Source organism: Callithrix jacchus, chromosome 6 (genome assembly GCF_049354715.1).
Source record: "Callithrix jacchus isolate 240 chromosome 6, calJac240_pri, whole genome shotgun sequence".
In the NCBI taxonomy this organism is placed as follows: domain Eukaryota; kingdom Metazoa; phylum Chordata; class Mammalia; order Primates; family Cebidae; genus Callithrix; species Callithrix jacchus.
The window spans coordinates 49,550,045-49,577,625 of record NC_133507.1 but is presented as its reverse complement, the minus strand read 5'-3'; the positions used below and the strand labels follow the sequence as shown (position 1 = coordinate 49,577,625).

At 38.5% G+C, this 27,581-nt stretch overlaps 1 protein-coding gene across 45 annotated transcripts in view; it reads right to left on the bottom strand.

The window, feature by feature from the left end:
* OSBPL6 (oxysterol binding protein like 6) overlaps window positions 1–27,581 on the bottom strand; it is a 209,786-nt gene that overhangs the window by 12,596 nt on the left and 169,609 nt on the right. For 17 of the 45 annotated variants that reach the window (XM_078327219.1, XM_078327230.1, XM_078327218.1 and 14 more), the window contains 7 exons: window positions 27,071–27,236; window positions 22,657–22,790; window positions 11,223–11,330; window positions 9,420–9,557; window positions 1,870–1,957; window positions 1,119–1,372; window positions 220–357 (listed from right to left, as the gene is read on the bottom strand). In XM_078327219.1, the coding sequence (XP_078183345.1) occupies window positions 220–357; window positions 1,119–1,372; window positions 1,870–1,957; window positions 9,420–9,557; window positions 11,223–11,330; window positions 22,657–22,790; window positions 27,071–27,236 (1,026 nt within the window). Of the gene's footprint in view, window positions 1–219; window positions 358–1,118; window positions 1,373–1,869; window positions 1,958–9,419; window positions 9,558–11,222; window positions 11,331–21,846; window positions 21,871–22,656; window positions 22,791–27,070; window positions 27,237–27,581 lie in introns of all 45 variants that reach the window. The other 28 variants (XM_078327216.1, XM_035304371.3, XM_078327224.1 and 25 more) reach the window with 2 other exon arrangements.

Here is a 27,581-nt window from a genome sequence, read left to right as displayed (position 1 = left end):
TTGGACACATGTCGTCAGGACCTTCTGAGGCTGTGTCACAGGTGTGTCCTTAACCTTAGCAAAATAAACTTTCTAAATTTATGGAGATCTGTCTCAGATACTTTGGATTCATAACTGGTATCATAACCCTTCCCAACAGATCATTATCAAAAGGCTGCTTTCATCACTAAACTTCCCTCCTGTCTACATAGAAACCTCACTGAGTCCAATGGTGCTTACCTGTTCGGAGAAAAATCGGAATCCCTTGTCTTCTCTAATGCATTCATAGGTCTCCCCAAGGACTGGGTTGAATGGCTTACTTCCTGCTCTGAAATACGTTGAGCAGTATCCTGAAACTGCAAATGCAGCAACCAGAACCTGTTAAAACATTGATGAAAAGGAAATCATATAGGAGAGACGACTGCTAGGTGTGTTTGTTCCTTATCCCTCTAGATTTTACACACTCCATGTTGATGGGTGTGAATTTGATGGCAGTTGCATTTTCTATTGTCTGTACAGAATCTTTATCAACTCATGGGGAAAAAAATAAGTAAAATTAGGTTAAACTACTCGCATACAAACAAGCAGCCCACTGAGGTCAAGCATTCTTCACCCTTCCTTCCAAAGTCATGAGAATCAGAGTCCAAAGGTTCTGGAACCCAGTTTACTGGTTCTGCCATGGGCATGATCTTAGCCTCACACACACGAGGATTGTAGCTGTGGGTGCTTTTCAGAGAGCAGGGCGTGTTTCCCACAGCCATATGGGGTAAAGGGCAAAGTATAAACAGAAATTACTTTCTCAGACCTAAGTTCCTGAACAGATGGGCTATCTCGGCATTCAGGAAAAGCTGATCCAGTGAGGCAAGGTGTGCCTTCAACCTCTAAGGAGTATGAGACCTTCACTTCTTAACTTTAGAAACACTCTAGACCAAGGATAAGGCACAAAAAGTGCATCTTCCTGTAATGGTATCTGGGAGGTCTTGGCCTTGCCTGACTTATGCAAACAGGTCAATTCCTCTTTTACTATGCAGTGAGAATGTTATGCAAATGCCAAATATATCATCATAATGAATTCTGGCTAAGCCTAGGTCAGGGTTGGCAAACCCCTGAGGGGCACTGCTCTGTTAGTTATTTATTACCATGCGCTCATATGGATCATCAGTTTCTGAAGCCTTGTCCAGGAGCTCGCTGTATTCCATTTCCTCGCAGAGGTGCTGCAGGGTGTTGAGTGGCTCGTTTAGCTCCACAGGCATGGAGACTTTAGACAGGTCTTTGCCAATGTTGTTCCTCAAGATATTCCACAGGTTAATGTTACTAGTGTCAGGACAAGGAGCTGGCAGGCATGTTCGACGTCCATTTCGGAAGGCCCCTCCTGTAAGCTCCCCATTCAGGACTGGAAGAAGGAGAGTCGCAGTGAATAATACTTTGCTGTTTCGATTTCACAAAATCAAGAAGGGAAATAACTTTCAAATAATTCTGATTGTGAGACATTTCATGAGCTTTTATTATATTCTTTCAAAAGTAAATGGAATCTTTCAGTATAAGGTTGTTAATGCACAAAAACAACAGTGTATAGTTTTATAAATAAGGCATTAAATAGCCTCAAATATTCAAGACAAGACAGGCTAAGTTTTAAAAATTAAATATATTTAATAAGAAGGATTCAAGATGTTGGATTGAGAAAGAGGAAAAAACCTTTTCTCTTAACCATTTACCTAAGAGATTTTTCAACCATTTACCTCAAGAGATTATACAAAATAGAATGTATTAAACAATCAGCTGCCAAGAGAACAATTAGTGGAGGGTGGGGAAAAATGTCCATTCATTAAGTCGTCAGTGTTGCAATTTGGCATGTAGATAGAACAACCTGGAAGCTCAAATGATGCATACTTTGCCGAGATATATTGTCCGCAACACTGGTGTTGTCTTCAGATATATTATCACTCACATCACTGATATAAGACTCATCATCTGAAGCCTAAGGAAGGGAAGAACATAAAAGGATCAGAATTCTTGTTCGGTTTTGCAAGTTCAGATAATCAAGTGATTAAAAATAACAAAACATTGTTCCAATGAGAAGCAGAGGTCCTAGAGGGAAAAGTATTTGGCATATGTGCAATGAACACTTGAGGGTCTTCATGAGCTAGGATATAGGATTGCTAGAAGGGAGCCTGGTCTTTAGCTCCTTGTCTTAGTAGAGGCAGGAGGGCAGGGGAGACCAGTAAAGAACCAGAAATATTTTAGTATAACACTAAGAATGTTTAAGGTTGGTGCAAGAATAATTGCAGTTTTTGCCATTACTTTCTTTTGCATCAACCCAAGAGAAGGCCCTATGACTGTACCTGAGAGGACTCAAGAGAGGCTGCCCAGGGGAATAACATTTAAACTGGGTGTTAGAGAATGACTAGGAGTTGCCCAGTTGTTAGAAGGGATATAAGCACACAAAGACGGGAGATATTGCAAAGGTAAGGACCATGAGAGCAACATTTATCCCAGGAATGCAAGGATGTTGAGAATGGCTGTGACAGAGGGTAGAGAAAAGAAGCAGAGGGCCCGACAGTGAAGGGCTTTTCATGCCAACACAAAGCGTTCATACGCAATCCTAAGAGTTAGTGAAACAGACAAATATGCATGGGATGTTGGAGTCAGACTTGGTTTTCAGGAAGATACTTGGCAGCTTTCCCTAGGGAGGCTAGATACTAGGATACCATGTAGATCTGGGTAAGAAATATAGCTTCAATTCAGATGGCCTTTGTGATGATGGGGAAGAGGTAAAAAGTGAAGCCACACCTGCATGGGAAAAATGTGAAACCAAAATAAAACACAAATGAGCAGAAAAGTGAAATTAAGGAACAATGTACATAATAAAGAGACTTAGAAGCAGAGCAGATCAGGAAAGAGAAATAAGAGCCATCAGCCAAAGGGAAGACTAATGTCTTTCCTGCAGGCAAGAAAGCTGCTGATACTCACTTCCTTCAAAATGCAAATAATGCTATACACACAACACACACACACACACACACACATGAGATGGAGTCTTGCTCTATCACCAGGCTGGAGTGCAGTGGTGTGTGATCCTGGCTCACTGCCGCAACCTCTACCTCCCAGGTTCAAGCAATTCCCCTGCCTCAGCCTCCCAAGTAGTTGGGATTAAAGGTGCATGCCACCGTGTCCGGCTAATTTCTTGTATTTTAGTAGAGATGGGGTTTCACTATGTTGGCCAGGATGGTCTTGATCTCCTGACCTCATGATCCTCCCGCCTCAGCTTCCCAAAGTGCTGGGGTTATAGGCATGAGCCACCGTGCCAAGCTATTTTTCTCTGAATATAAAACATTCTTATTGTAAAAAATTCAAAATTATGTAAGAGTAAACAGATAAGTAATGAAAATTACCCATCAGCCCATCACATATAGGAAACCACATAACATTTTAGAGAGCGTTACCCCCCAATTTCAAAATGCCTGTACAAATATATTGACACATTTATCTTTATATATTGAAAAAGGAGATCGGTTTACATGTTGTTTTATGGCATTCTGAATACATTTTCATTATAATAGCTACAGCTACTTTATTTGGAAAGGTAACGTATTTCATTATACGATTTTAACAGAAAATATAAGTATTTAGGTGGTTTCTAACATTTTATTATTACAGACAATACTTGGATGACCGTCCTTGTAAATATATTTCTGTAAATCTGCCCGGTGTATTTCTAGATCAAATGGGTCACTTTAAGGCTTTAGTTTCATATTGCCAAATTGCTATCCTGAAAGACTGGATTCGTTTGTCCTCATCAGCAATATGTTGGAACGTCATCCATCTCTTCACATCCACTTAAACACTTTACACTATCCATTTTTTAGAATTACCTGGGATAAATTATCGATAACTTTTTTCTTTTTCTTTCTTTCTTTTTTTTTTTTTGAGACAGACTCTTACTCTGTTGCCCAGGCTGAAGTACAATGGTACCATCATAGCTCACTGCAACCTGGGCTCATAACAAGGGATCCTCCCACCTCAGCCTTCCAAGTAGCTGGGACTACAGGCATATGTCCCATGCCTGGCCAATTAAAAAAAATTTTTTTTTTTTTTAGAGATGAAAGGTCTTGCTATGTTACCCAGGTTAGTCTTAAACTCCTAGCCTCAAGCAATCCTCCCACTGCAGCCTCACAAGGTGCTGGGATTACAGGTATGATCCATTGTGCCTGGCCAAAAGATTGCTTTAAAGTTTAAATTTCATCCTTTACGAACTCATTTTCTTATCTTTCACACATTTTTTAGTTTGTCATACAGATTACATTTTGCTTAACTTACATTTTTAAACTCTGTTTATGCCATATTTTTGCCATGTAAAAATTTTAAATTTGTATGTAATTAAAACAATTGATCTCTCTGTCTTTAAAATTTCTGTATTTATTGCTAATGTTTTAAAAATTCAGGTTGAGGAAAGAGTTCATATATTTAGGGAGAACAGTGATAGAATGATTGCATGCATGGATGAATAATGGTAATTTTGTTTTTGCACATGAGTAAGCCCATAAAGATGACAAATTGAGAACAACATTTTTTACTGATTCATATTTTCCCACTGCAACTGGTTCCCACAGTTCCTACTGACTGCAGCAGGGCTGAAGGTTAAACCATCAGGCTCATGAAAAGCCAACTTCTTATGCTTGAAAGAGGAAAAAAAACGTAAATCAGACTCCTCCCTGTGATTTCACTTGTATGGGGACACACATCCAAACTATATCACCTTGTGATGAGGTCCCCCCAGAAGGCTCCTCGTGTCTTCACATGCACAGTGAGTTTACTACAATGTGGGAATCCTAGCAGCAGCTGCAGGTGAGGCTCAAGCTGTATATCCTGCAACTGTAGCTGCCAAAGGAAATCGGGCCTCTGTATTTGCCATCTACCCTGGCCTGAGCACTTCCCCAGAGATGCACAAGCTCAGCTCCTTCATTCTCTTCAGTCCCTTACTCAAAAGTCATTCCAGGGAAGCCTATGCTGGCTATCCTATCGACAATTTAGAGTTGCCATTTCCTCCTTTCCTCTTATCTTTTGGTGATTTTTTTTGGTTTATTTTTGAAACAGAGTTGTTCTGTCACCCAGGCTGGAGTGCAGGGGTACAATCTTGGTTCACTGCAACCTCTACCTACTGGGTTCAAGCAATTCTCCTGTCTCAGCCTTCTGAGTAGCTGGGATTACAGGTGTGCATCACATGCCCGACTGATTTTTGTATTTTTAGTAGAGACAAGGTTTCACCATGTTGGCCAGTCTGGTCTCGAACGCCTGACCTCAAGTGAACTGCCCACCTTGGCCTCCCAAAGTGCTGGGATTACAGAGGTGAGCCACCACACCTGGCCCCCTCTGACCTTTTGTATCCCTCTTTCTTTCTTATTTTTTTCCCTTCATGCTTATCATTATCTTAATATATATATATGTATATATATATATATTTTTTCTTATATTTCATTTGTTTGTTGTGTGTCTACCCCACTAGAATATAAATTTCATGAAGGCAGAGATTTAACCACTGTGCCCTCTGCACTTAAACAGTTCTGGTGAGCCCAGAGGAGGTCTTCAACAAATATCTGCTAACTGAGCAAAAGAAGAAATGTTTATTGTGATTATTCTGAGAAACACCTGGGCATTAGCTGTCTCACATTAACATTTTCCATGACTGAGGGAAAAATCCTCTTTATATGTTACTTACCAATGTGCTTTACTGAATGAATCCTCTGCTCTTTCAGAAAATGTTTTTCTTGCTTACACAATAATCTACTTGCCTTTGCTTTTAAACTTGTTTTTGCAATGCTACATGCCTGGTCATGTTTAGAAAAAAAAATATATTTTCTGAACTCTTTTGAATCCCTAAGTTTGTAAAGTGAAATATTTGGTTCCAGGACTTCTTAACCATGGGGCAGAGGACAAACTGCTTTATTATAATAGTGTCTGCACAAACACTTTATTATAACAGTGTCTGCACCTTGGCTCTTTGTATAGGGTAGTGTGAATGGACCACAGCAAGACAGCCCAGCCTTAGTTACTGCACACTTATGACATGTATACATCTTATTCAAGGCCCGCTATTACTGTAGTGATATCAGATCATTTCTGTGATATATTACACCAGTGACATCAGATAATTTCTATGATATATTAGTTTGGGAGTGATTAGAAATTGAAGAGGAAGGCCAGGCATGGTGGCTCATGCCTGTAATCTCAACACTTTAGGAGGCGGAGGGAGGATGATTGCTTGAACCAGGAGTTTGAGGCCAGACCAGAAAATACAAAGAGCCCCATCTTTACAAAAAAATAAAACAATTAGCTGGGCATGGTGGTGCATGTCTGTGGTTTCAGCTACTTCAGGAGGTTGAGGAGGGAGGACTCCTTGAGCCCAGGAGGTAAAGGCTGCATTGAACTGTGATTGTATCATTGTACTCCAGCCTCAGTGACAGAAAGTAATTTTCACTTGCAATTCAGGGATGACCATTATATAGGTTTCCTTCCAATGTGTCCAAAGACCCCAAAAGGAATAGTTGAAAGGTGTTGGTACTATGCCTTCATTTTAAGTCTTTGGTTGATTGAAACTAAGTGGAATTTAACAGGTTAAGTGGCTATGAATATCCTGAATTGATTATAGAGAAAAGCTCATTCTCTTATTCTTAGGCCTGTCATACTCTAACAGTACATTAAACATAAGGAGATATTTGTAGAAACTACTAGAGACATGCTAAGAAAACAATCTATAAAACCAATTTTTGAGACAGACTATATATGTCACTTTCCAATTTGATCATGAATTTTAACCAATAAAACACATGACTGAAATATTAAATCTTATTTCAAATTATACTTGTATTCAATAAATTATAGTTTTCAAGGAAGCTATGTTTCAATCAAAAAATATGTAAGAGAAATATATATATATATAAAATGGGAGGCAACAAGATGACAGACTGGACAAGTTATGAGACTGATAGGGTGATCTAGGTAGGAAGCATATGGGAAGTGAATTGGAGCAGTGGCAGTAAAACTGCAGGAAAATGTACAGATCTGAGAGTATTTAGATGATGGAAGCTACAGTGCCTGAGTGAATCAAGGTGGGTGGTAGTAAAGAGAAAGAAGGAGTGAAGGAAAATCTTCAGGCATTTGGTGTGAACAGCTGGATAGAAGGGCACTTAGAGAGGCAATGTGAGAGGAATGGGCAGACTGGGGCTATCCCCTAAAGGTAATGGTGGGGGTTATGTGTGGAAGGGGCTTGTTGATGAACTCTTTTGGAACATGCTGAATTAGAGGTTCTGTGAGCACCAGGTGTCAGTGTCTAACAGGTAGCTGGCTATGTAGATCCTGAGCTAACTCTCTCCCGAATGGTTCTGTCCTTGAGCTTTAGACTTAAATATTCAAATGCCTGACAGGTAACTCCACTGAGAGATCTGAAAAACTCATGCTGCCTCACAGTGAATGTCTCATCTCCCTGCGCCCCCACCCTCCACCTTCTTATCCCGCTCTCTGCCACTACATTCACTCCCCTACCCCTCACCTGTCCAAGGGTGGTACCGCCATCTTGCTTGGACTCAGGCAATAAACTGCTTCACATCCTCTTCATTTCTATATACCCAGTGTCCAGGGCAAGCAGTACCTGGGGACCCAGCTCAGTGTGCCCCAGGTACTTGGAAATAGATCTCAGAGAGATAAGCTAGGAAGTCATCAGATGATAGGTCAGAGCTCAGATAATGTACAGTCAAGTCTGACTGTAACCTGACTAAAGAAGGATGAAGGGGCCGGGTGTGGTGGCTCATGCCTGTAATCCCAGCACTTTGGGAGGCTGAGTTGGGCAGATCACCTGAGGTTGGGAGTTTGAGACCAGCCTGACTAACATGGAGAAACCCCATCTCTATTAAAATTACAAAATTAGCCAGGCGTGGTGGTGCATGCCTGTAATCCCAGCAACTTGGGAGGCTGAGGCAGGAGAACCACTTGAACCTGGGAGGTGGAACTTGCGGTGCCAAGATTGCACCATTGCACGCTAGCCTGGGCAACAAGAGTGAAACTCCATCTCAAAAACAAAACAAAACAACAAAAAGAAGGATAAAGGATGAGTTAGCAATGGAAGCTCAGCAAGGCAGAGTCAGAAAAGGAAATTCTGGTAGCATTATCCACAGCATCATGGTCCCTGGCGGTGCAGGCAGACAGACACAAACACCAGGTCCTTGTGGCAGAGTATCCCTATGATGCAGAATGAGTACGGAGCTCTAATATTCTGGCCCTCCTCGCCTTAGGTTTACTCATTTCCCTTGCTCACCAGGTAATCTCTGACTAGAATTAGTCTTGCCATGCATATTTGCCTACAGGAAAAGAGGCACTAATCAGCAAGGATGATTATTCTGTACATCTGAGGATGCATCAGTTACCATCACAAATCATTAAATTAGCATTCCAGCTTGCGAATGGGAATCTCTGTGAACTTATTAATGCATGCCTCAGGATCTGAGAGGCAGGTGCATACCTTGGTATGCTGACAAATTCAGTACCTAAGAATTCTATTTTACTTTTCTCCCATGATAAAAATGATATATATTCATTATTGCTTTCTCTTTTCCACTTTGCCTTTGTTTCTAAAATCACTCATAATTTCAAACATCCAAAACCAACTACTAGTAATTGTCAGGATGTTTCCTTACGTTTAGCAATAATTTCATTTCTTTTTTGTAAAAATGCAATACAGATTTGCAATCCCAAATGACAAAATTCCTAGTCAGCTGTGTAGAAAACAGTTTTGGCTACTTTCCTCATGCCAAAAAAAAAAAAAAAAGTTGACTACATTGTAGTAAAATAACTAATTTCTGCAACCTGACCAAGGAAGAGGTTGCTTGTTTCCAAGACCTTGGCAAGAATCATAAGCAAAAAGAGGAATCTAATTCAGCTTTTATGAGAGTCAGTGGTTAACCTCCAAAAACCACAATTACCCAACTAGCTACGTGCTACACATTATCCTTCTAAGCTCAAATTCACGTCCTTAGTAAAAATATCTAATATGTATGTGTCTGTGTATGCACATTAGGTGCTTTCCTAATTTTCCTGTTCTTTCAATATTTATTAGCTAATCTCCTTCCATAAAGAGCTCTGTCATAAACTCTTTGGTTACCCTGAAATATGATGAAATATGAATCATCAAAGACACTCCGAATAAATGTTGATTGTTTCCCTTAATTCACTAAGTTTAAATTCTTGATGCTTAGGAATGTTAAGTGCTCAGTAATTGGGAGCTGATATGGTTTGTGTGCCTTTGGCTTTGCTACAATTTAGGCATCTTACAATGATGTAAACAAACAAACACCTGAAAATAACCACCAAAAAGTTCCACAGTTTTATTTTCTTTAACCCAAACTCAGTCACAAGCAGCTGAGGCTGACAAGTCAAGGAGGCATACATACCTCATTCTCTGATGAACTTGCAGAGAGAAGCACCTCTTGGGCATCAAAGAACTCAGAAACAGACTCTGACATAGAGAGGCGGCTCTCATTGGCTACTTGCTGTGATAGGGGGAGACTGACATGGATTTGCTCACCAGCCTGCAGAGGACAGAAGAATAAAGTGTAATTGCTTTTCCCCCTGTCAGAGTAGCTATTCCTTTGAATTAGCCATATTTCTACTCTTTAATACCATGTGTTAAAAAGTGGCAACCACAAGTAATTTTCACTTGCAATTCAGTAATGACCACTGTATAAGTGTCCTTCCAATGTGTTTAGAATCCCCAAAAGGAATAGCTGAAAGGTGTTGGTACTGTGCCTTGATTTTAAATCTTTGGTTAATTGATACTAAGAGGAATTTGACAGGTTAAGCTGCTATGAATATCCTGAATTGATTACAGAGAAAAGCTCATTCTCTTATTCTTAGGCCTGTCATACTCTAACAGTACATTAAACATAAGGAGATATTTGTAGAAACTACTAGAGACATGCTAAGAAAACAATCTATAAAACCAATTTTTGAGACAGACTATATATGTCACTTTCCAATTTGATCATGAATTTTAACCAATAAAACACATGACTGAAATATTGAACCTTATTTCAAATTATACTTTTATTCAATAAGTCATAGTTTTCAAGGAAGCTATTTTTCAATCAAAAACTTGTGTAAGAGACATATGTATATATATGTCTAATGACTATATACATATATATATATTGCACATTTCAGGTTGAAAAGAAGATTCCAACTGAGATTATCAAATTACTTTTAAATGACAAATTTTCTGGGCAGTTGAGTGAATATAAGTGTGAGAACAGGGGGCCCATGGAGGTGAACAGATATTTAGGGTGGAAAACTTAAGTTGAAGACAAGTTGTCTTGGAATAATGTTTCCTAAGAAGTTAGAACCCTTGTACCTATAGATTTCTCGTAAAATGTATGTTTTTGGTACAAACATAAACTTTCTATCAGTTAAACCTCTCATTTTGTTACATATATCATCACTGTATATAAGTTTCTAACATTACTGTTGAAAAGTGTTAAGTTCTCATGCTATAAAATAATTTTATGAAGAGTCATAAACAGATTTATATACTTAAGTTTAGCCCAAATACTGAATGCTCTCCTATTCTCTTAACATTTCTTCAGTCTGAAAAATAGAATAATAATACCACCTAACACAGAGCGTTGTTGAGGGTGTCAAATGAGATAATATATGCAAAGTCGTTAACACAATACCTAGCACATAGTAAGCATTCGTTCACTTGACACATGTCAGCTATTAATTAGCAGCAGCAGCAGCTGTAGCAGCATCATTAGTATTATCTTAACAAGGTCAGGTGACTTCTTTCCTTAGGGCTTTCAAAACAAACCTTACACTTTTACTTAGCAACTTCTCAGCTAAAAAGGTAATATTTTCCCCCCCAACATTTTACTGGCCATTTGATGCTACTGAACATCTCTAATGATGAATGAGACAGACACTGAAAATTAAAAAGCTGGATTAGATATACAAATCAAATATTCGGTGGGATCAGGTGAACATAGGAATAAATAAAAATAGACACTGATCACCAGGAATAAATGATGTCAAGCTCTTACATATCTTTTACTTCAAAGAACATTGAACTGTCAGCAGCAACACAAATATTCATGGAAGGAACCTTATTAACAGTGAAAGAACTGGATATAAATAAACAAAAATATGCAGTAAATTTAGATGCAAAAAATAGGTACTCTGCATCTATTTACAATGAGTCTTACCTCATCAGGGCTAGGAATAATATTTACACTGACAACCTGATCACAAATAATAGACTCTGAATGTATTCTGTTCAACCGACTCCTTAGTTCAGCATTCTGGTTGAGTGCCTTAAAATAACAAAAAGCAAACGTGTAATTTAAAAATAATAAGCAAGCATAAAACAGAACAAGTATACAGGTACAAGTTAGACAGTAATGTCTGTGATGTTCTTAGCTCTAACTTTGAAACCATCATGAGCCAGACCCTACCAGCAAGAAGGAAATACATGGCTCAAAATTAAGGTATTAATTTTTTATAATATAAGATTGCTACTTCTCAGGTTAGTGAGCTGAAAGAGTTAATAGATTTCATAAAAGTGATTCATGAAATTTTCTTTCCCTTAGAGTGAGGCCCATAAACTTAAGCCCAATCTACCACTACATATATATTACTTTTTACAGCCTGTGATGACAAATATTGTTTTCATTGATAATTATTTCACATTATTAGTTTCTGAGGCTTGGGAGTTGTTTCAAAGCTGGGTAGTTATCTTAAAAATTAGTTAGAAATGGAATGAACTTGCTTTGGTTTATAGAATTATATTTTAGTCTGTTTAAAGAAAATATCTGTATTTTCATTTTCCAGGAACACATAATTAATACATATGACAGTGTTGCAGAACTAACTTAAGTGCAAACAAAAAGATGTCTTCACTGAACAGTGTAGACATTGACAACCATAATAAAGAACATAACACTGAAAGTACACCAACACTAAGTTCTCTACACGACATGACCTCCAACATGCTTTGAGTTAGCATCGGCAAAACACTACTTGCTATAACACAATTTAGCATGTGGAGCAACTGCATTTATTATAAGAAGAGAACAGTTTTACATAAGCATGGCATCCCCACAAGGACCCTGCGGACAAAGGTATAGTGAATCCTCTGGGAACAAACATCCATCCCATTGATACACAAAAACATGTTCTATTTGTAGAGTATGGATGTAGCTAACTGGAATTATATCAAGCCTCATGTTAAAGACCTGTGAGAAGACAAGGCCCAGTGAAAAAATCGCCTTCTTTTCCTTCCCATTAAAATCAGTGATTAGAATATGTAAAGAAATAAAATGTCAGTGCCTAGTAAAGAAGGCATCTGCTCCAGGGAATGGCCATTCTGCTTCATTCAGAGCCAATGACTACAGTAAACCAATACATATACAAATATAATCTCATAATTATGACGCTGTACCTATTAAAATACCCAGGGTAAATACAAAGTAGCTAAACTCTTTGCCTGCACTGAGGAGTCCTTACACCTTGGGCATGGAGCACAGAACAGCCTCTCTTCTCCTCTCTCCATCCTGGTCCCCATGTCTTCCCTTCCCTCAACCCAGCTTTTGCTTTTTGAGGACAGAACTATCACTTGCAGCTTTTGGCTTTTATTTGAAGCTGTTAGAACCAGTTTGTAAAATATGTCAAATCATATACTTGATCTGGAGGGCTGTCATATTGATGGATTAAAGGTGGATATAGATGCTACAGTCATTACATTTGGAGATAGGAGGAAATACGTCTCTGACTATCTGAGAAAACAGAAATGTTTTAGGGAGAAAAAGGTGATAACATTCTTAGTTAATAAACCATGTGCCTCAAAGGAAGACTCCCAGTATCTTTTTATCCTGAAAAAGTGCTCAGGATCATTTTTCTTGGAGCAAAATCTTAAACACTTAGAATTAGAAACAACAACAACACTGCAATACTCTTTTCTTTTGTGAGTACTATAGGCCTTTGGTCCTGAATGTTAAGACCACAAAAGATGCTGATTTTATTCTTTGTTGTTTCTCTGCCTACAAGTAAATGCAAAGTTGCCTTAGTTACTGAAATATTTGGAACCAGTTATGTTTTGCTGTCATATTAAGTGGGAGGTTTACGGTAAGGTATTTGATAGTGTTAATTGCTGAATCAGTTTTTTTGGTTGTTGCTCGCTTTCAGACAGTCTTGCTCTGTCACTCAGGCTGGAGCACAGTGGCATGATCTCAGCTCACTGTAACTTTGGCCTCCTGGGTTCAAGTGATTCTCATGTCTCAGCCTCCTAAGTATCTAGAATCCTAAGTATCAAGTGTGTACCACCACACCTGGCAAATTTTTGTGTTTTTAGTAGAGATGAGGTTTCACCATGTTGGCCAGACTGGTCTTGAACTCCTGACCTCAAGTGATCCTCTGGCCTCAGCCTCCCAAAGTGCTGAGATTACAGGCAGGAGCCACCGTGCCTGGCCCAGAATCACAATCTTGACCTGAGGGTTTTATACAAACCTCAAGTAATGGTTCCTCCAGAGTAGCTACACATTCTGTTGCAACTCTAAAGTTTGTTAAAATAATGCCACAAAAACTCAAGGGCCAGGATAAGTAGTGGTTTCCTTCCAGATGGGAATGCTATAGATAGTTTGCCAGTTATAAGGAAAGCTTGCTCTGGATATTCTAAAAAAATTAATTCTTACTTAAGCTCTAATCTTATTCCATGTTCATTAAATGTGATCCTGCCTACAGGTATGTGTGATGGGCACAAAAGATACCATCTAGCCATTAATATCAATTAGAAATGAGGTAAAATGTTTTTAAAATTAAATTTAGTGTATTCTTTTTTAGATGTGATGTGAAAAATAACAATTCTGGCCTTGGAGTCAGAAGATCTGGTTCTCTCGATCTCAGGGCTAAGTGGTATTGACCAAGTTACTTAACCGTTCTGGGGTTGTATGAAATAAACATATAAATTGATTGAAATGCTAAGTCAGAATCCTGAACAGTGCTTCTTGGTTATCATTATGAAGATCAACTAGAATCCAGAATAGTGTAAAAATAATTCTGGGTTTGGGGATTTTCTGATGCTTAGATTATGGTTCATAGGCATTTCTATAGTTTATGGGGGAAATCATCAGTATTTGGCTCTCTGATAAGAGCATAATCAAGGTATTTTTACATTCTATGCCAAGTTTACTTTGGCATTCATTGGGATGGTCTGAAGAGAGTTTTATCACCTATGTCTTTACTTAATTCCCTTATTGTTGAAACCCTGTTCTCTCTTCCATTAATGGCAAAAAGAGTAGCATGGGAACAAGAGAAAGAAATATTCATTAACATATTTCTTATTAAGATGAAGGCTGAGTGTGGTGGCTCATCCCTGTAATCACAGCACTTTGGGAGACCAAGGCAGATGAATTACTTGAGGTCAGGAGTTTGAGACCAGCCTGGCCAACATGGTGAAACCCCATTTCTACTAAAAATACAAAAATTAGCCAGGTGAGGTGGCACACACCTATAGTCCCAGCTACTCAGGAGGCTGAGGTGGGAGAATCACTTTAACTCTGGAGGTGGAGATTGCAGTGAGTCAAAATTGTGCCACTGCACTCCAGCACGGGCACCACTGTGAGACTGTGTCTCAAAAAAAAAAAAAAAAAAAAGCATTTCTTATTAAGATGAATAAAAATAGAAGTATTTTTATTAAATGTTTTTACATTTAATTTTTTTACATTTTTTTCAAACTTCAAAACTATTGTTTTTTAAATGTTGGCTAATGCTTAAAGCCAAAGATCTGCTTTAGTTTACCACTACTGGTAAGGAATTATACTTTCCTGCCAAAATATTAACATTGTGCCACAAGAAAACAGTTTGGTTCTATTTTAAGTACATAATGATGCATTGTTAGTTCTTATTTTGATCAATTTTGGAATTGAGACAAAAGTAGAAAACTCATCTCTGCTGCTATGATTTCAAGCCAGTTGTTAAGCATGTTGAGTTCAAAGCTAAAAGTTTAAAAGACATCATTTTATTAATAATATCTATGCAGTGGTAGAAAACAGTTGCTGTTACATAGCACAGGAAGCATGTAAGTCAAGACCGTTCCCACTATGGCAACCCCAGTAGCGGAAAGTGTAAGCCGTCGACCGACCGAGCATGCAACAGCCCCTGTCTGCGCATCCTCCTCCTTATGCCTTGATCATACAGGCTGTTTTTGAAGTTTGCTACATCCAAGTGCCATGAGCTTTCTGGTGTAGTGCTCTCAGGTAGTGCTTAGGTCTACATTTATTACTTCCTGCCCTGAAAATTATTTTATCTAATAATATCATGTTTTTATAATAGTATCATGGAAACTTTGAAACAAGTATTGTCAGGGAAATGATGCTCTTAGTGACAACAGAAAAGGGCCTAGAAGATGGCAGAAATAATGTAGGGAATGTACCCAAGAGGAGTGAACAGTGGCATAAGCAAGGAAAAAGGAGGCAGAGGACTAGCCCCTGGCGCCAGCCAATGAGCAAGAAGAGCTATGGAGACTTGTCAGTAATAACACTGCTGTTAGTGGCATACAGGACCTAACAGGGAGGAAGCACCTTGAAGCCAAGAACTGCGCACAGATTCTCCATTCAGCAGCTTTTATGCATATTTTCACCACTTGCTTTACTGAGCTTGAACTGCAATAAAAACAACAATGCATGCTCTTTTCCCCACACCTCATGTCCCTTATGCACATTTCAAGTCTAAAAGATCCAAGAAACACACAATTCCTTTCCAACGTATAAAATAAGTTACTGTCTTAAGGATTTGAGCCAGAATCAATTACCTAAATTGCCACTTCCTTAGCTACTAACCACCATTCATCAACCCTTGCAGGTAATTCCTAGGTGAAGATTTATCTTAGACTGGGTGAGATTCTGGCAAAAACATTTTACTAAACAGAACTGTGGGTTCTGGGAGAAAAACATAGAAGCCTAATGGCTAAGAAGGATATGAAACATATGGCAAGATGAAATCATCATAAATTTAAACGCTTTAGATAAAAATAAAACTGGTTCAAAAGGAATGAGAAAATGAGCATGGAAACTGTCAAAGCTAGTGCTGTCAAAAACCAAATCCTGGGTCTCTCCTAAAAATCACTTGTTTTTTCAATTGCAAAATACTCTTACGGTATATTTGGAAAATGCAAAATATTGGCAAATTTTTTAAAAATTCACTTTACTACCAGACTGTTGGTAGTTTGGCCCATTTCTTTCTAGAGTTTTTTTCCTCTGTATTTTTTCATATTGTTTAATGGGTGCACAGTTTACATACCGTATCTGCCCTTTATTCTTTGGACATAAGCAGTTATTTTATGTTTCAAACTTTTCACCCACATAATTAGTTGCATTAGCAAGAATTTCCTACTATTGGATACTTACGCTCTTATTGATTTTTACTAGTATAAATAATACTACCATGAATATTCATGTGCATAATTGTTTTTTAAATTTCAGCAGTAATAGACACGTCAGCCATGGACCTACAAGGTAAAAGGCTAAAAACATATTAAGGCTTTCAATAAATATTGCTAAATTATGTTCAAAATGACAACAATTTAAAGTTAAGATATAAAGGATTCTATAAAGAATATCTTCATATACAATAAATTTGGCCATGTCTCAGGGAACTATGGAATTCAGGAACAAACAAATATACTTGCAACTTTTATCTCATTACAGAATAATTATTTGGGTATGTGAAATGTTGTAGACAGGAGGAATGGCTGTTATGACTGGGATTTTAAATTATGCTACTATATAGTATGTTAAGCCAATTTTTGCTTCAATTCTCATAATTACTACATTTTGTTGATTCTAAGATGCACATTTCCCCCCACGTTCACCGCCTCTGAAACACTGTCAGCTCAATTGACAGAAGTGTTTTTTTTCCTTTCTCAGTAATGCACAAAATGATGATGCATCTTACAACTGATGGCATCTTGATTTAATAAAATATGGTGATTCTTGCTGGAATAGATGGGTCATATTCCATTATTCACATTTATATAGGCCCACTCTCACTGCATTTAACACAAGCTGTGCACAATTTCTGGGGCCAAGAATCAAATTAGTAACAGTGATAAAGTGTAATATATTGAAGATAGGCTCAAGATGACTTGGATTTTTATTATTATGGTAATCCGGGATGCTGAGGTTGCCTTAGTCTTATTACAGACTATTTCATTTTGGTGTTCAGGGTACTGCATTAAACAAGACATAAGCTGGGCACAGTGATTCATGGCTGCAATCCCAGAACTTCAGGAGGCCAAGGTGGGCAGACTACTTGAGGCCAGGAGTTTGAGACCAGACAAGGCAACATGGTGAAATCCCATCTCTACTAAAAACACAAAAAATTAGCGGGGTATGGTGGTGCATGCCTGTAATCCCAGCTAGTTGGAAAGCTGCTGCAGGAGAATCACTTGAACAGAGGAGGCAGAGGTTGCAGTGAGCTGAGATCGCACCACTGCACTCCACACAGGGCAATAGAGCATGATTCTGCCTCCAAAGAACAACAACAACAAAAAGATATGAAATTATAGTTAATGTGAAATGAAGTCATTTATAAGGGATAGATGACACATAAAATGTCCTGTCCTACAGGCTTGAGTCCAACAAGTAGGCTCCCTCTCAAGTGTGAATGTTTAAGTTTATGGGAGTTAAATAACAGAATTATATATGATTTTGTGTACATATAGATCAGGAAAGTAACATTACTTTCTTATTTATTTATTTATTATTTTGAGACAGAGCCTTGCTCTGCTGCCCAGGCTGGAGAGCAGTGGCATGATCTCGGCTCACTGCAACCTTTGCCTCCCAGGTTTAAGCAATTCTGCCACCTCAAGTAGCTGGGATTATAAGGACCTACCACCACACCCAGCTAATTTTTTGTATTTTTAGTAGAGACGGGGTTTCACCTTGTTGGCCAGGCTTGTTGAAGTAATATTACTTTAGAAAAGCAATTCATTAGACTCTCCAGACTTGCAAATGTTGTTTGCTCAAAGCAGGTAACAATTTATGATAAGCATGTTGTAAAAATGCTAATTTCAAATATTTTACATGCTATGTGCCTTCGAAAATGATGATAAAACTTGCTGAGTTTGATATACTTAAATACTTGTTGAAGTGCTGCACTTTAATCATTAGACATTTATCAAATAGGACTTATGTCAAATAAAACATAAGCTTTAAAAATGTTAGACTACTTATTAAGTTTTTTTGTTTGTTTGCTTTAGAGACAGGATCTTGCTCTGTGGCCCAGGATGGAGTGCAGTGGTGCTATCATGGCTCACTGTAATCTTGAACTCCTGGGTGCAAGCAATTCTTCTGCCTCTGCCTCCCAAATAATTGGGATTATACGTATAAGACACTATGCTTGGCCTAAAGAAGTTATTTAAATTCTGTCTTTCTTCCTCCTTCCCTTACTGGGGGACACCTGGCTTTTTTTCTGGACCCCAGAAAAATATCTGGGAGTTTAACTGATGACATTTGAAAATAGACCAAACATGTCTTTACACTACCTAAAATGACACTATAACATGAAGTTATACTAATTCAAAAACTTACTCAGAACATGGAAAACAATGGTCTCGTACTCAAGCTAATTAGCACTTGTTCAATCTTAAGTGCTGCATTAAAAAAGGGACAGTGAGAACAGTTGCTTTCTGCCCTATTTCCTTATCTGCTGGCTTCTTTTTCTCAAGATATAAACATGCTGAGATGACGGCCAAATTCTGAGATGACAGACAACTGTCTGGCTGACAGTCAGTTCATACATTAGTTGCTGCTAAACTGGATTCTGTTAACCTTTTTCTTCTTGAAACTATTGAAACTCCCCTTTGTCTCAATGATCATTGCCTCTAAATCCTCTGGCTGCTTCTGCTGAGTCTCCATCAAAGACTTCTCTTTCTTGGTCTGTCTTTTATTTTATGTTATTTTATTTCTGAGACAGAGTCGTGCTCTGTTACCCAGGCTGGAGTGCACTGGCATGATCTCAGCTCACTGCAATCTCTGCCTCCTGGGTTCAAGCGATTCTCGGTGCCTCAGCCTTCTGAGTAGCTGGGACTACAGGCATGTGCCATCAAGCCCAACTAATTTTTGTATTTTGTAGAGATGGGGTTTCGCTATGTTGCTCAGACTGGTCTCGAACTCCTGACCTGAGGAGATCACTTCAGGTGATCACCAGTCTTAGCCTCCTAAAGTGCTGGAATTGCAGGCATGAGCCACCATGCCTGGCCCCTTGGCCTATCCTTCAAATGTTAATGTTCTCTATAGCAGCAGGAGTACCACTGACTCTTTTATTCTGACTGCAACGCAATTCCTCAACATCTATAACTTCCCTGATATGCAGGGGGATCCATCTTCCTCTCTAGCCTAGACCTGTTTTCTGAGCTCTAGATCTAAATATCTAATTGCCCATAAAATGCCCCACAGACACCTCAATCTTCACAGAAATCCATCATCACATACTGAAAGCAAACCAGCTCCTCTTATAGTCCCATCTTGGGGAAAATAATTATCACATACCCAGTTACCCAAGTAAAAACCCTGGACTCTCTTGACTCTCTCTGTTCTTGTCCCTCTCTAACATCCAGCTGATCTCCAAGTCATGTTGATTCTCCCTCCTGGGTGTCTTTGAAATGTATTCCCTCCTCTACCAATGCTGGCATGGCACTTCCTCAGTTTAGGAATATTATCTCAAATGTACAAGCTATTCTCAAATTGTCTCAAATACCATAAGAAGCGGTGCAACTAGTCTTGCCTCCCAATTCCACCTACCCTCCATACTGGACCAGAGTAATCTAATCTGCAGAAATATTTCATAATATTTCTAATTTCTGGCATTATTATTTATCAGCTAAAATTTTTAAGCCCTCCCATCACTGATAAGATAAATCCCAAATCCTTTATGTAGTCCCTGATGAGCTGGATCTTGCCTACTTAATCGGCCACTCTTTTTTTTTTTTTTGAGACGGAGTCTCGCTCTGTCACCCAGGCTGGACTGCAGTAGCACGATCTTGGCTCACTGTAACCTCCTCCTCTGGGGTTCAAGTGATTCTCCTGCCTCAGCCTCCTGAGTAGCTGGAACTACAGGCATGGGCTACCATGCCCAGCTAATTTTTGTATTTTTAGTAGAGATGGGGTTTCACCATGTTGGCCAGGATGGTCTTGATCTCCTGATTTCATGATCTGCCTGCCTTGGCCTCCCAAAGTGTTGGGATTACAGGCGTGAGCCATGGCGCCCGGCCAATCAGCTAATCTTAAGAGTACTTCTTCCTTGTTCATCCTATACTTCCTCCACTATGAACTGCCTGCCATTCACCAGACACCTCTCCAATTGCGTAACCACTAATAACAATTTGTTAAAAAGGAGTGAACTGTCAGTAAACTTAAATACCTTATGCAAAGGCTGCTGTGGTTTCCACAAGAGGGTCCACATTTGGAGGTGATGGAAATAGATGGCCAGCAGGGGTGCAACACATATAGGAATGTGAACATCACCAAAATGCTGGGATAACACACAACTGCAAGCGCTGAATTATCTATTGGGTAGGGTGTAATGGTCTATTTGAAACTTAGTAGTTCCAAATTATTTTCACACCTTTTATGGCTAAAATTGAGATCTTTGGTAAAAAAATAGAACAATCCAACAAAAATTCACTGAGGCTCTAACTTTAGATGCAAATATATATGTTTTGACAAGAGATGGAAATATTTTAACTCCAAGGAAACACAGTTGATCAAATTTTGCTTTAGTTTATTTTTGTCATGTTACCATCAGGCCCTTCCTTGTGAGCTGCTGCTGTCTACTCAGGCCCAGTTCAAGGCCTGATTCCTCCAAGAAGCCTGATCTGTGGCTCTGCTCTCAGCTCAGGGCTCTCCCATTCCTCTGAGCAACCAGAGCCCTGGAAATCTGCCCCACCATGTACTGCTCTGAAGGTACTACAGCATGCTCCATTTCCCTGTCTCCTGGGCAAACACTGCTCATCTCATGAACCAGATTATAAGCTTCCTGGGAACATGGCCAGGGCTACTTTTACCTTGGTGTTCTGTAACTTGCATAATACCTAGCATATAGTCACCTGAATGGAATACAATGAAGAGGGGAATGAATAAATGAATAACTGTTGTAAAATTTCTCATTATTATTTCTAATCTCACCTGAAGTCTGACCCAAGATCTCTATTTACCATTCTGTTTCACCTACAAGCAAATACAAGCAAGCAAGCAGCCAAGCAAGAAACAAATGCATTTTCTTGTTTTTCTTAGCAAAGCTTGACTTCTATCTCTAAGCCTCCATCATTAAATACATCTGAAGGAACCACTGCAACATTTACGGGGACAAGAATGTATTTTATGTGTTTACAAGATGACATTTGAAAGTTTACTTGACCATTATTTTGACCTTTCTGATTCACGATATTTTTCAGGATAATGATTTGGAAGACCAATTAACGTCAACTGAGTGTTCAACTGATCTATGACAGGAAAAGGGTCCAGGGAAAGCCATTAAAACGTTCTTCTGAATCAAGCTCCCTGCAGACTGGCAGAATCATAGCGGCTTTTCACGCTCATGCTCCTGAGGCGGCTGGCTTTGTACTGGCAAGCAGTATATGCCCCTCAGCTGACAGTGTTTTATGGATAATGCAGAAAGTGTGGCCCAGATAACAACAGCCATGACGTGAAACTTAACATTGAAAATACGCCGACAGTTCGGGGACATAAAACGTGGTGACATGGTGTAAGTTTACTTTTTAGGGACTGAGGAAACTGTTCAAGCAGGATCTGCTCCACATAGAGAACCACTTACCCAGGATTTGCTTGCTCCTTCACTCTGATCCAAGGCACCAGGAAGTGAACAATATTTTATATAAACACCAAGTTCTCACAAATCACATAACAACATTGAATTCTTAAACGAGTTAAAGTAAGTGCATTTATAGACTAAAGAAAATACTTCTAAAAAACTCATTTGAAAAAAGCATAAGAATAGCTCTAAAGGATTTTTATCAGAAATTTCAACTTTGATATAGATACACAAGGGTTTGATTGGTATTAATAAGATCAACTCTATAATATATATTGAAATATAAAGTCTAGATCAGGGAATATAACTTAGAAAGAAAACCTCAAGAGTGCAAATCAGAAAAGGAAAAATAGGTGATAGTAATCAGTAATTTTTAACAGATTAAGATGTATTGTAAATCGGAAAAAATATTAGGTGTGGAACATCTAGTATATTTTTTTATATTTATCATTGGACTGAATATTTCCTAGAACACATTTCAGATGTGTAGATCATATAAATACATGATTTTTTTTTTGAACCAGGGGCTACTGTATAAATGACCTTAGAGAAGCAGTAAGTGTTCAATTAGCCAAAATTACCATTATAATGCTTACAAACAAGTTTGGTTTATTTTCACTCTTACTCTGACATTTTGGGGAAGAAGAGTAATAAAATCTAATACTGACTGCACTGCAGTGTTTTGGGGAAATTTCTGCAAACTTTGCTATCCCCATGACTAGCCGCCTCCCTTCCAGCCCTCTCCATCTTTTGGTCTTTAGTCTTATAGGGCTGGGAGTGTGCCTCATACACGCGAACCATACTCTTGTCTACCTGAGACAGTGACTGTCGGAGCCGTGCCATCTGCGTGTTGTGGCCTTTACTGTGATCCTGCTCAGAAACCATCTGCTTCAGCTTCTCCTTCTCTATAGCTATGCTATTAAACGCAGACTTCAAAAGAGAATGCACTGGGTAGGGAGAAAAGTGAGAAGCAACTGTCAGACATGTGCAGAAAGAATACACAACATTATAAACTTCTCCAGACTTTCACTCACAAATGGACATTTTCTTGAAAGGCTGTGTAATGGTCTTATTAAAAACCAGCCTTCAATAGGAATCTTTATCCACACAAATAGTACAATGGCAATTGATCAGGGTGAAAATTTTTGTTTTATACCAGACAGGCCAACAAAAATTTGGAAGTGGCATGTAAAATATCAGTATCAATGCAAAGTATCAATATTTATAAATTAATTTATAATCCCTAGAAGGAAAAGGGGACAAGTTTACTTACCATATTTGATTATCATAGTTGAGCGGTACTGTGTAGCATAAAAGTCTTACGGAAATCATTTAGAACTATCCAAAAATGATTTCCCAAAAGCGTGCCCCCCAAAAAAGCATTTTATGCGTTCTGCCAACATAAAACAGGTGGCAGATCTAGAAATTTTGACTAGTTCTCTTGGAGGTAGGAAATGATATGCCCTTAAGAACAGCACTTGCATTGCTTTCTCAGCCAGGAATATCTTGCTGTTAAAGTGCTTTGATTTAGAAGCAACAATAAAAACAACACCCCTCCCCATTTCCTACATACCTAACAAATTAGCATTATTAACATCTGAGGCAGTCTTCAATTGTGAACTACAAAAAGGTTGACTTTTCAATATCTATTTTTATAATAATAGAGTTTTTATAATATGCAAAGTCTTCTAAAATAGGTATTTCCTTATTTGAGAAAGGTATTTATGAAAGTGGAAATTTTTAGCATAAAATACAGTGACTGAATTACAGGGGGAAGACGCAGGATCACAAGGGATTTACGATCTTCTGATTTGTGTGCTATATTCTGTTGTCATCAATTTAAAGGTAATAACTTGATAGCTGGATTATGTTAACCCTGCTGGTAGCTCTAAAAGCAAGCTCTTCATCCATTTAAAAATAATTCTCTCAAAAAAGTTCATGGAATAGTCATAGAAAAATTCTTTTTTTTCTTTGCCTAGCATAGAGAATTTGTGTATCTGTTGAAAATAGATAGTTTCAATAGGGGCTTAAAATTTGCTTTATTTTGTATATATAAAAAGTATATAGTATGATGTTATAAGATACATATAAGTAGCAAAATGGTTAGCTTTAAAAAATTTATTGTGTATATATTTAAGGTATACAACATGATGTCATAAAATACATGTATGGAATAAAACAGTTACTATGTTGGAACAAATTAACATAGCTATCATCTTGTCCATTTTTCTCTTCCTGTGGCAAGAACAGCTACTATCTATTCATTTAGGAAAAATCCTGAATATAACACACCAGTCTTAACTATAATCCAACATTGTAGATTAGGTCTTTCTACTTGTCTGTCCTACATATTTGCTACTTTGTGTCCTTTGACCTAACTCTCCCCTCTACCACCACCCTGGTAACCACTGTTTTATTCTCTATCTCTATATATTTGTGTGTGTGTGTGTGTTTTTTTTTTTTTAATTTCTTTTGAGACGGAGTTTTTTTCCCTGTTGTTACCCAGACTGGAGTGCAATGGCACGATCTCGGCTCACTGCAACCTCTGCCTCCTGGGTTCAAGCAATTCTCCTGCCTCAGCCTCCTGAGTAGCCGGGACTACAGGCGCGCACCACCATGCCCAGCTAATTTTCGTATTTTTAGTAGAGATGGAGTTTCATCTTGTTTATCAGGATGGTCTCGATCTCTTGACCTCGTGATCCACCCGCCTCAGCCTCCCAAAGTGCTGGGATTATAGGCGTGAGCCACCGCGTCTGGCTTATCTCTATATATTTGACTTAAAAAATAAATATTCCATATATAAGTGAGATCATGCAATTTTTTTCTGGGTTTGGCTTTTTTTTTTTTTTTTTTTGAGACAGAGTCTCACCTGGTCACCCAGGATGGAATGCAGTGATGCAAACCACTCACTGCAACTTCCGCCTCCTGGGTTCAAGCATTCGTGTGCCTCAGCTGGGATTACAGGCATGCACCACCAGCCTGGCTAATTTTTGTAATTTTAGTAGAGATGGGTTTTGCCATGTTAGCCAGACTGCTCTCAAACTCTTGGCCTCAAGCAATTGGCTCTCCTCGGCCACCCAAAGTGCTGGGAGTATAGGCATGAGCCACCAGGCCTGGCCAAGGCTTGCTTATTTCACTTAGCATAATGTCCTTCAGGCCCATCCATGCTATGGCAATTGGCAGGATCGCTTCCTTTTCAAAGGCCAAATAATAATCCATTGTGTATGTGTATGCCACAGTTTCTGTATCCATTTGTCCACTAACATACCTGGGTGGTTTCCACATCTTGGCTATCGTGAATAATGCTGCAATGAACATGTGAGTGCAGATATCTTTACAATACCACCATATTGTAAATTTCATTTCCTGTGGGTATATGCCAAGAAGAGGGACTGCTAGGTCATATGGTAGTTCTAGTTTTAATTTTTTTTAAGAATCTCTGTACTGTTTTCCAGTGTATACGGCTGCACCAATTTATATTCCCAACAACAGTGTATAAAGGTTTCCTTTTCTCCACACCCTTGCCAACACTTGTCCCGTCTCTTTAGTAGCTATCCTAACAGGTGTGAGGTGGTGGCACATAGTAGTTTTGATTTGCATTTCCCTAATGATTGGTGACGGTGATCAACTTTTCATGTACTTGTTGGTCATCTTTGGAGAAGTATCTACTCAGATCCTTTCTCATTTAAAAATCAGGTCATATATATATTTTTAAAATTTATTTATTTAATTTTTTTAATGAGATAGGATCTCACTCTGTTGTCTAGTGTGGTGTGCAGTGGCCTGATTATAGCTCACTGTAACCTCTAACACCTGGGCTTAAGTGATCTGCTCACTTCAGCCTCTAGAGTAGCTAGGACTACAGACATACATTACTATGCCTGGTTAATTTTTAAATTTTATTTTTTGTAGAGATGGAGTCTCACTATGTTGCTCATGTTGGTCTCAAATTCCTGTACTCAAGTAAAGGTTACATGTTTTCTTCCTATTGTGTTGTATGAGTTCTTCATACATCCTGGATATTAACCCCTTATCTGATACATGGTTTGCAAATATTTTTTTCCCATTCTATAGGTTATTATTTTATTTTATTGATTGTTTTCTGTGCAGAAGCTGTTTTTTTAAAAAAATTGCACAAGCTCTCTAGTTTTATATTTTTCCATTTATTTATTTTTTATTTTTAGCTGGAATTTTTGGTGTTATAGCTAAGAAATCCCATCACCGAGAACAATGTCAAGGAACTTTTTCCTCTATGTCTTTTTGTAGGAGTTTTATAGTTTCAGGTCTTACACCTAGGGCTTTTATCTATTTTGAGCTCATTTTTGTATGGTTTAAGATAAATATCCAATTTCATTCTTTTCAATGTGGAAATCTAGTTTCCTCAGCACCTTTTATTGAACAAATCCTTTTCTCAAACAAATTATCCTTTTCTCATTGTGTCTTTTTGGTGCCCTTGTTGAAAATTAGTTGATCATATATGTTTGGATTTATTTTGGGGCTCTCTTTTATGTTCCAGTGGTCAATGTATCTGTTTTTAAGCCAATACCATACTAGTTTGATTACTATAGCTTTGTAATATAATTTTAAATCAGGAAGCATGATACTTTCAACTTTGGCTTTTTCCCCTCAGATTGCTCTGCCATGGAGAGGAAGGGGGCACAGCTGTTGCAGCCTTGCAGCCATCCTGCCAACGTGGTAGGCACAGGAGGGAAGCCACTTTGGGTCTTTCAGCCCAGCTCAGTCTGCGGCTGAATCCTAGTGACTGGGCGTAATCAAGGACATGGCACAGAGGCTTCGCTGCTTAGCTGAGCCCTGCCTGAATTCCCGACCACAAATTGTAAAGTCCAAAAAATGAGTGTTATTTAATATAAAAAGAAATATTCAAACAGATTCTAAAGAGAACCAATAAATACGTATTATATGATAACTAAGGAACATTCAAAAAAATATTGAGTAGCAGTATCTTGCTGGATTGCGTTCGATAACTTTTTTATCCCCCACCTCCATGGCACTTTTTTTCTTTAGTCAAAACTGTAAACCTGTGACTTATGATCTTCCAACAGGCAAGCATCATGTCCTGTTGCATTTTTGTATATAGAATTTCAACAACTGTATCAAACCATTTAATCTTTCTACGGTTACTGCAAAGACAAAGATAAAAGAACAAAGGATAATCTTTCATCAAAGAAGAGAGCTTCTTTAAAGGACACATTATTTTTGTTGTTACCTTTCTGTGCGATTAGACAAAATTCTTCCTGCAGCTTTGTATAATCTGTTGAACTCTCCAGAGGGTCAGTGAGGTGGCTAGGGGGAGTCTGAAATTCAATATCTGCACAAAGGTTGGGGTTGGAGGAATGCAAGCGAACTGGTGACATGGTAGCACTGAAAGGAACCTGAAAGGGGAAGATACAAATTATTAAAGAGCAACAGTGCACTCTTCCACATTCTCCTACACAGAAAAGATCTCTCCCATTCTCCACAATAATAGATTTCTCTCTGATGATATACATGGAGACACTCAGTACTCATTTATTTTGCAGGCGGTTGGAGTTGGAAGAGGGAGTCTCATTTCCCATTGTTGTTCAGAACTGCCACAGACTCACAGGTTTTTCACTGTTACAGAGAGAGACGACTATATAGAATGACAGGAAGAAAAGACATAATCTCAGGCAAGCTTAAACTCTGAACTCATACTTTCACCTCAAAAATAACTGGCAGAAAAACAGCAATCTGAACGG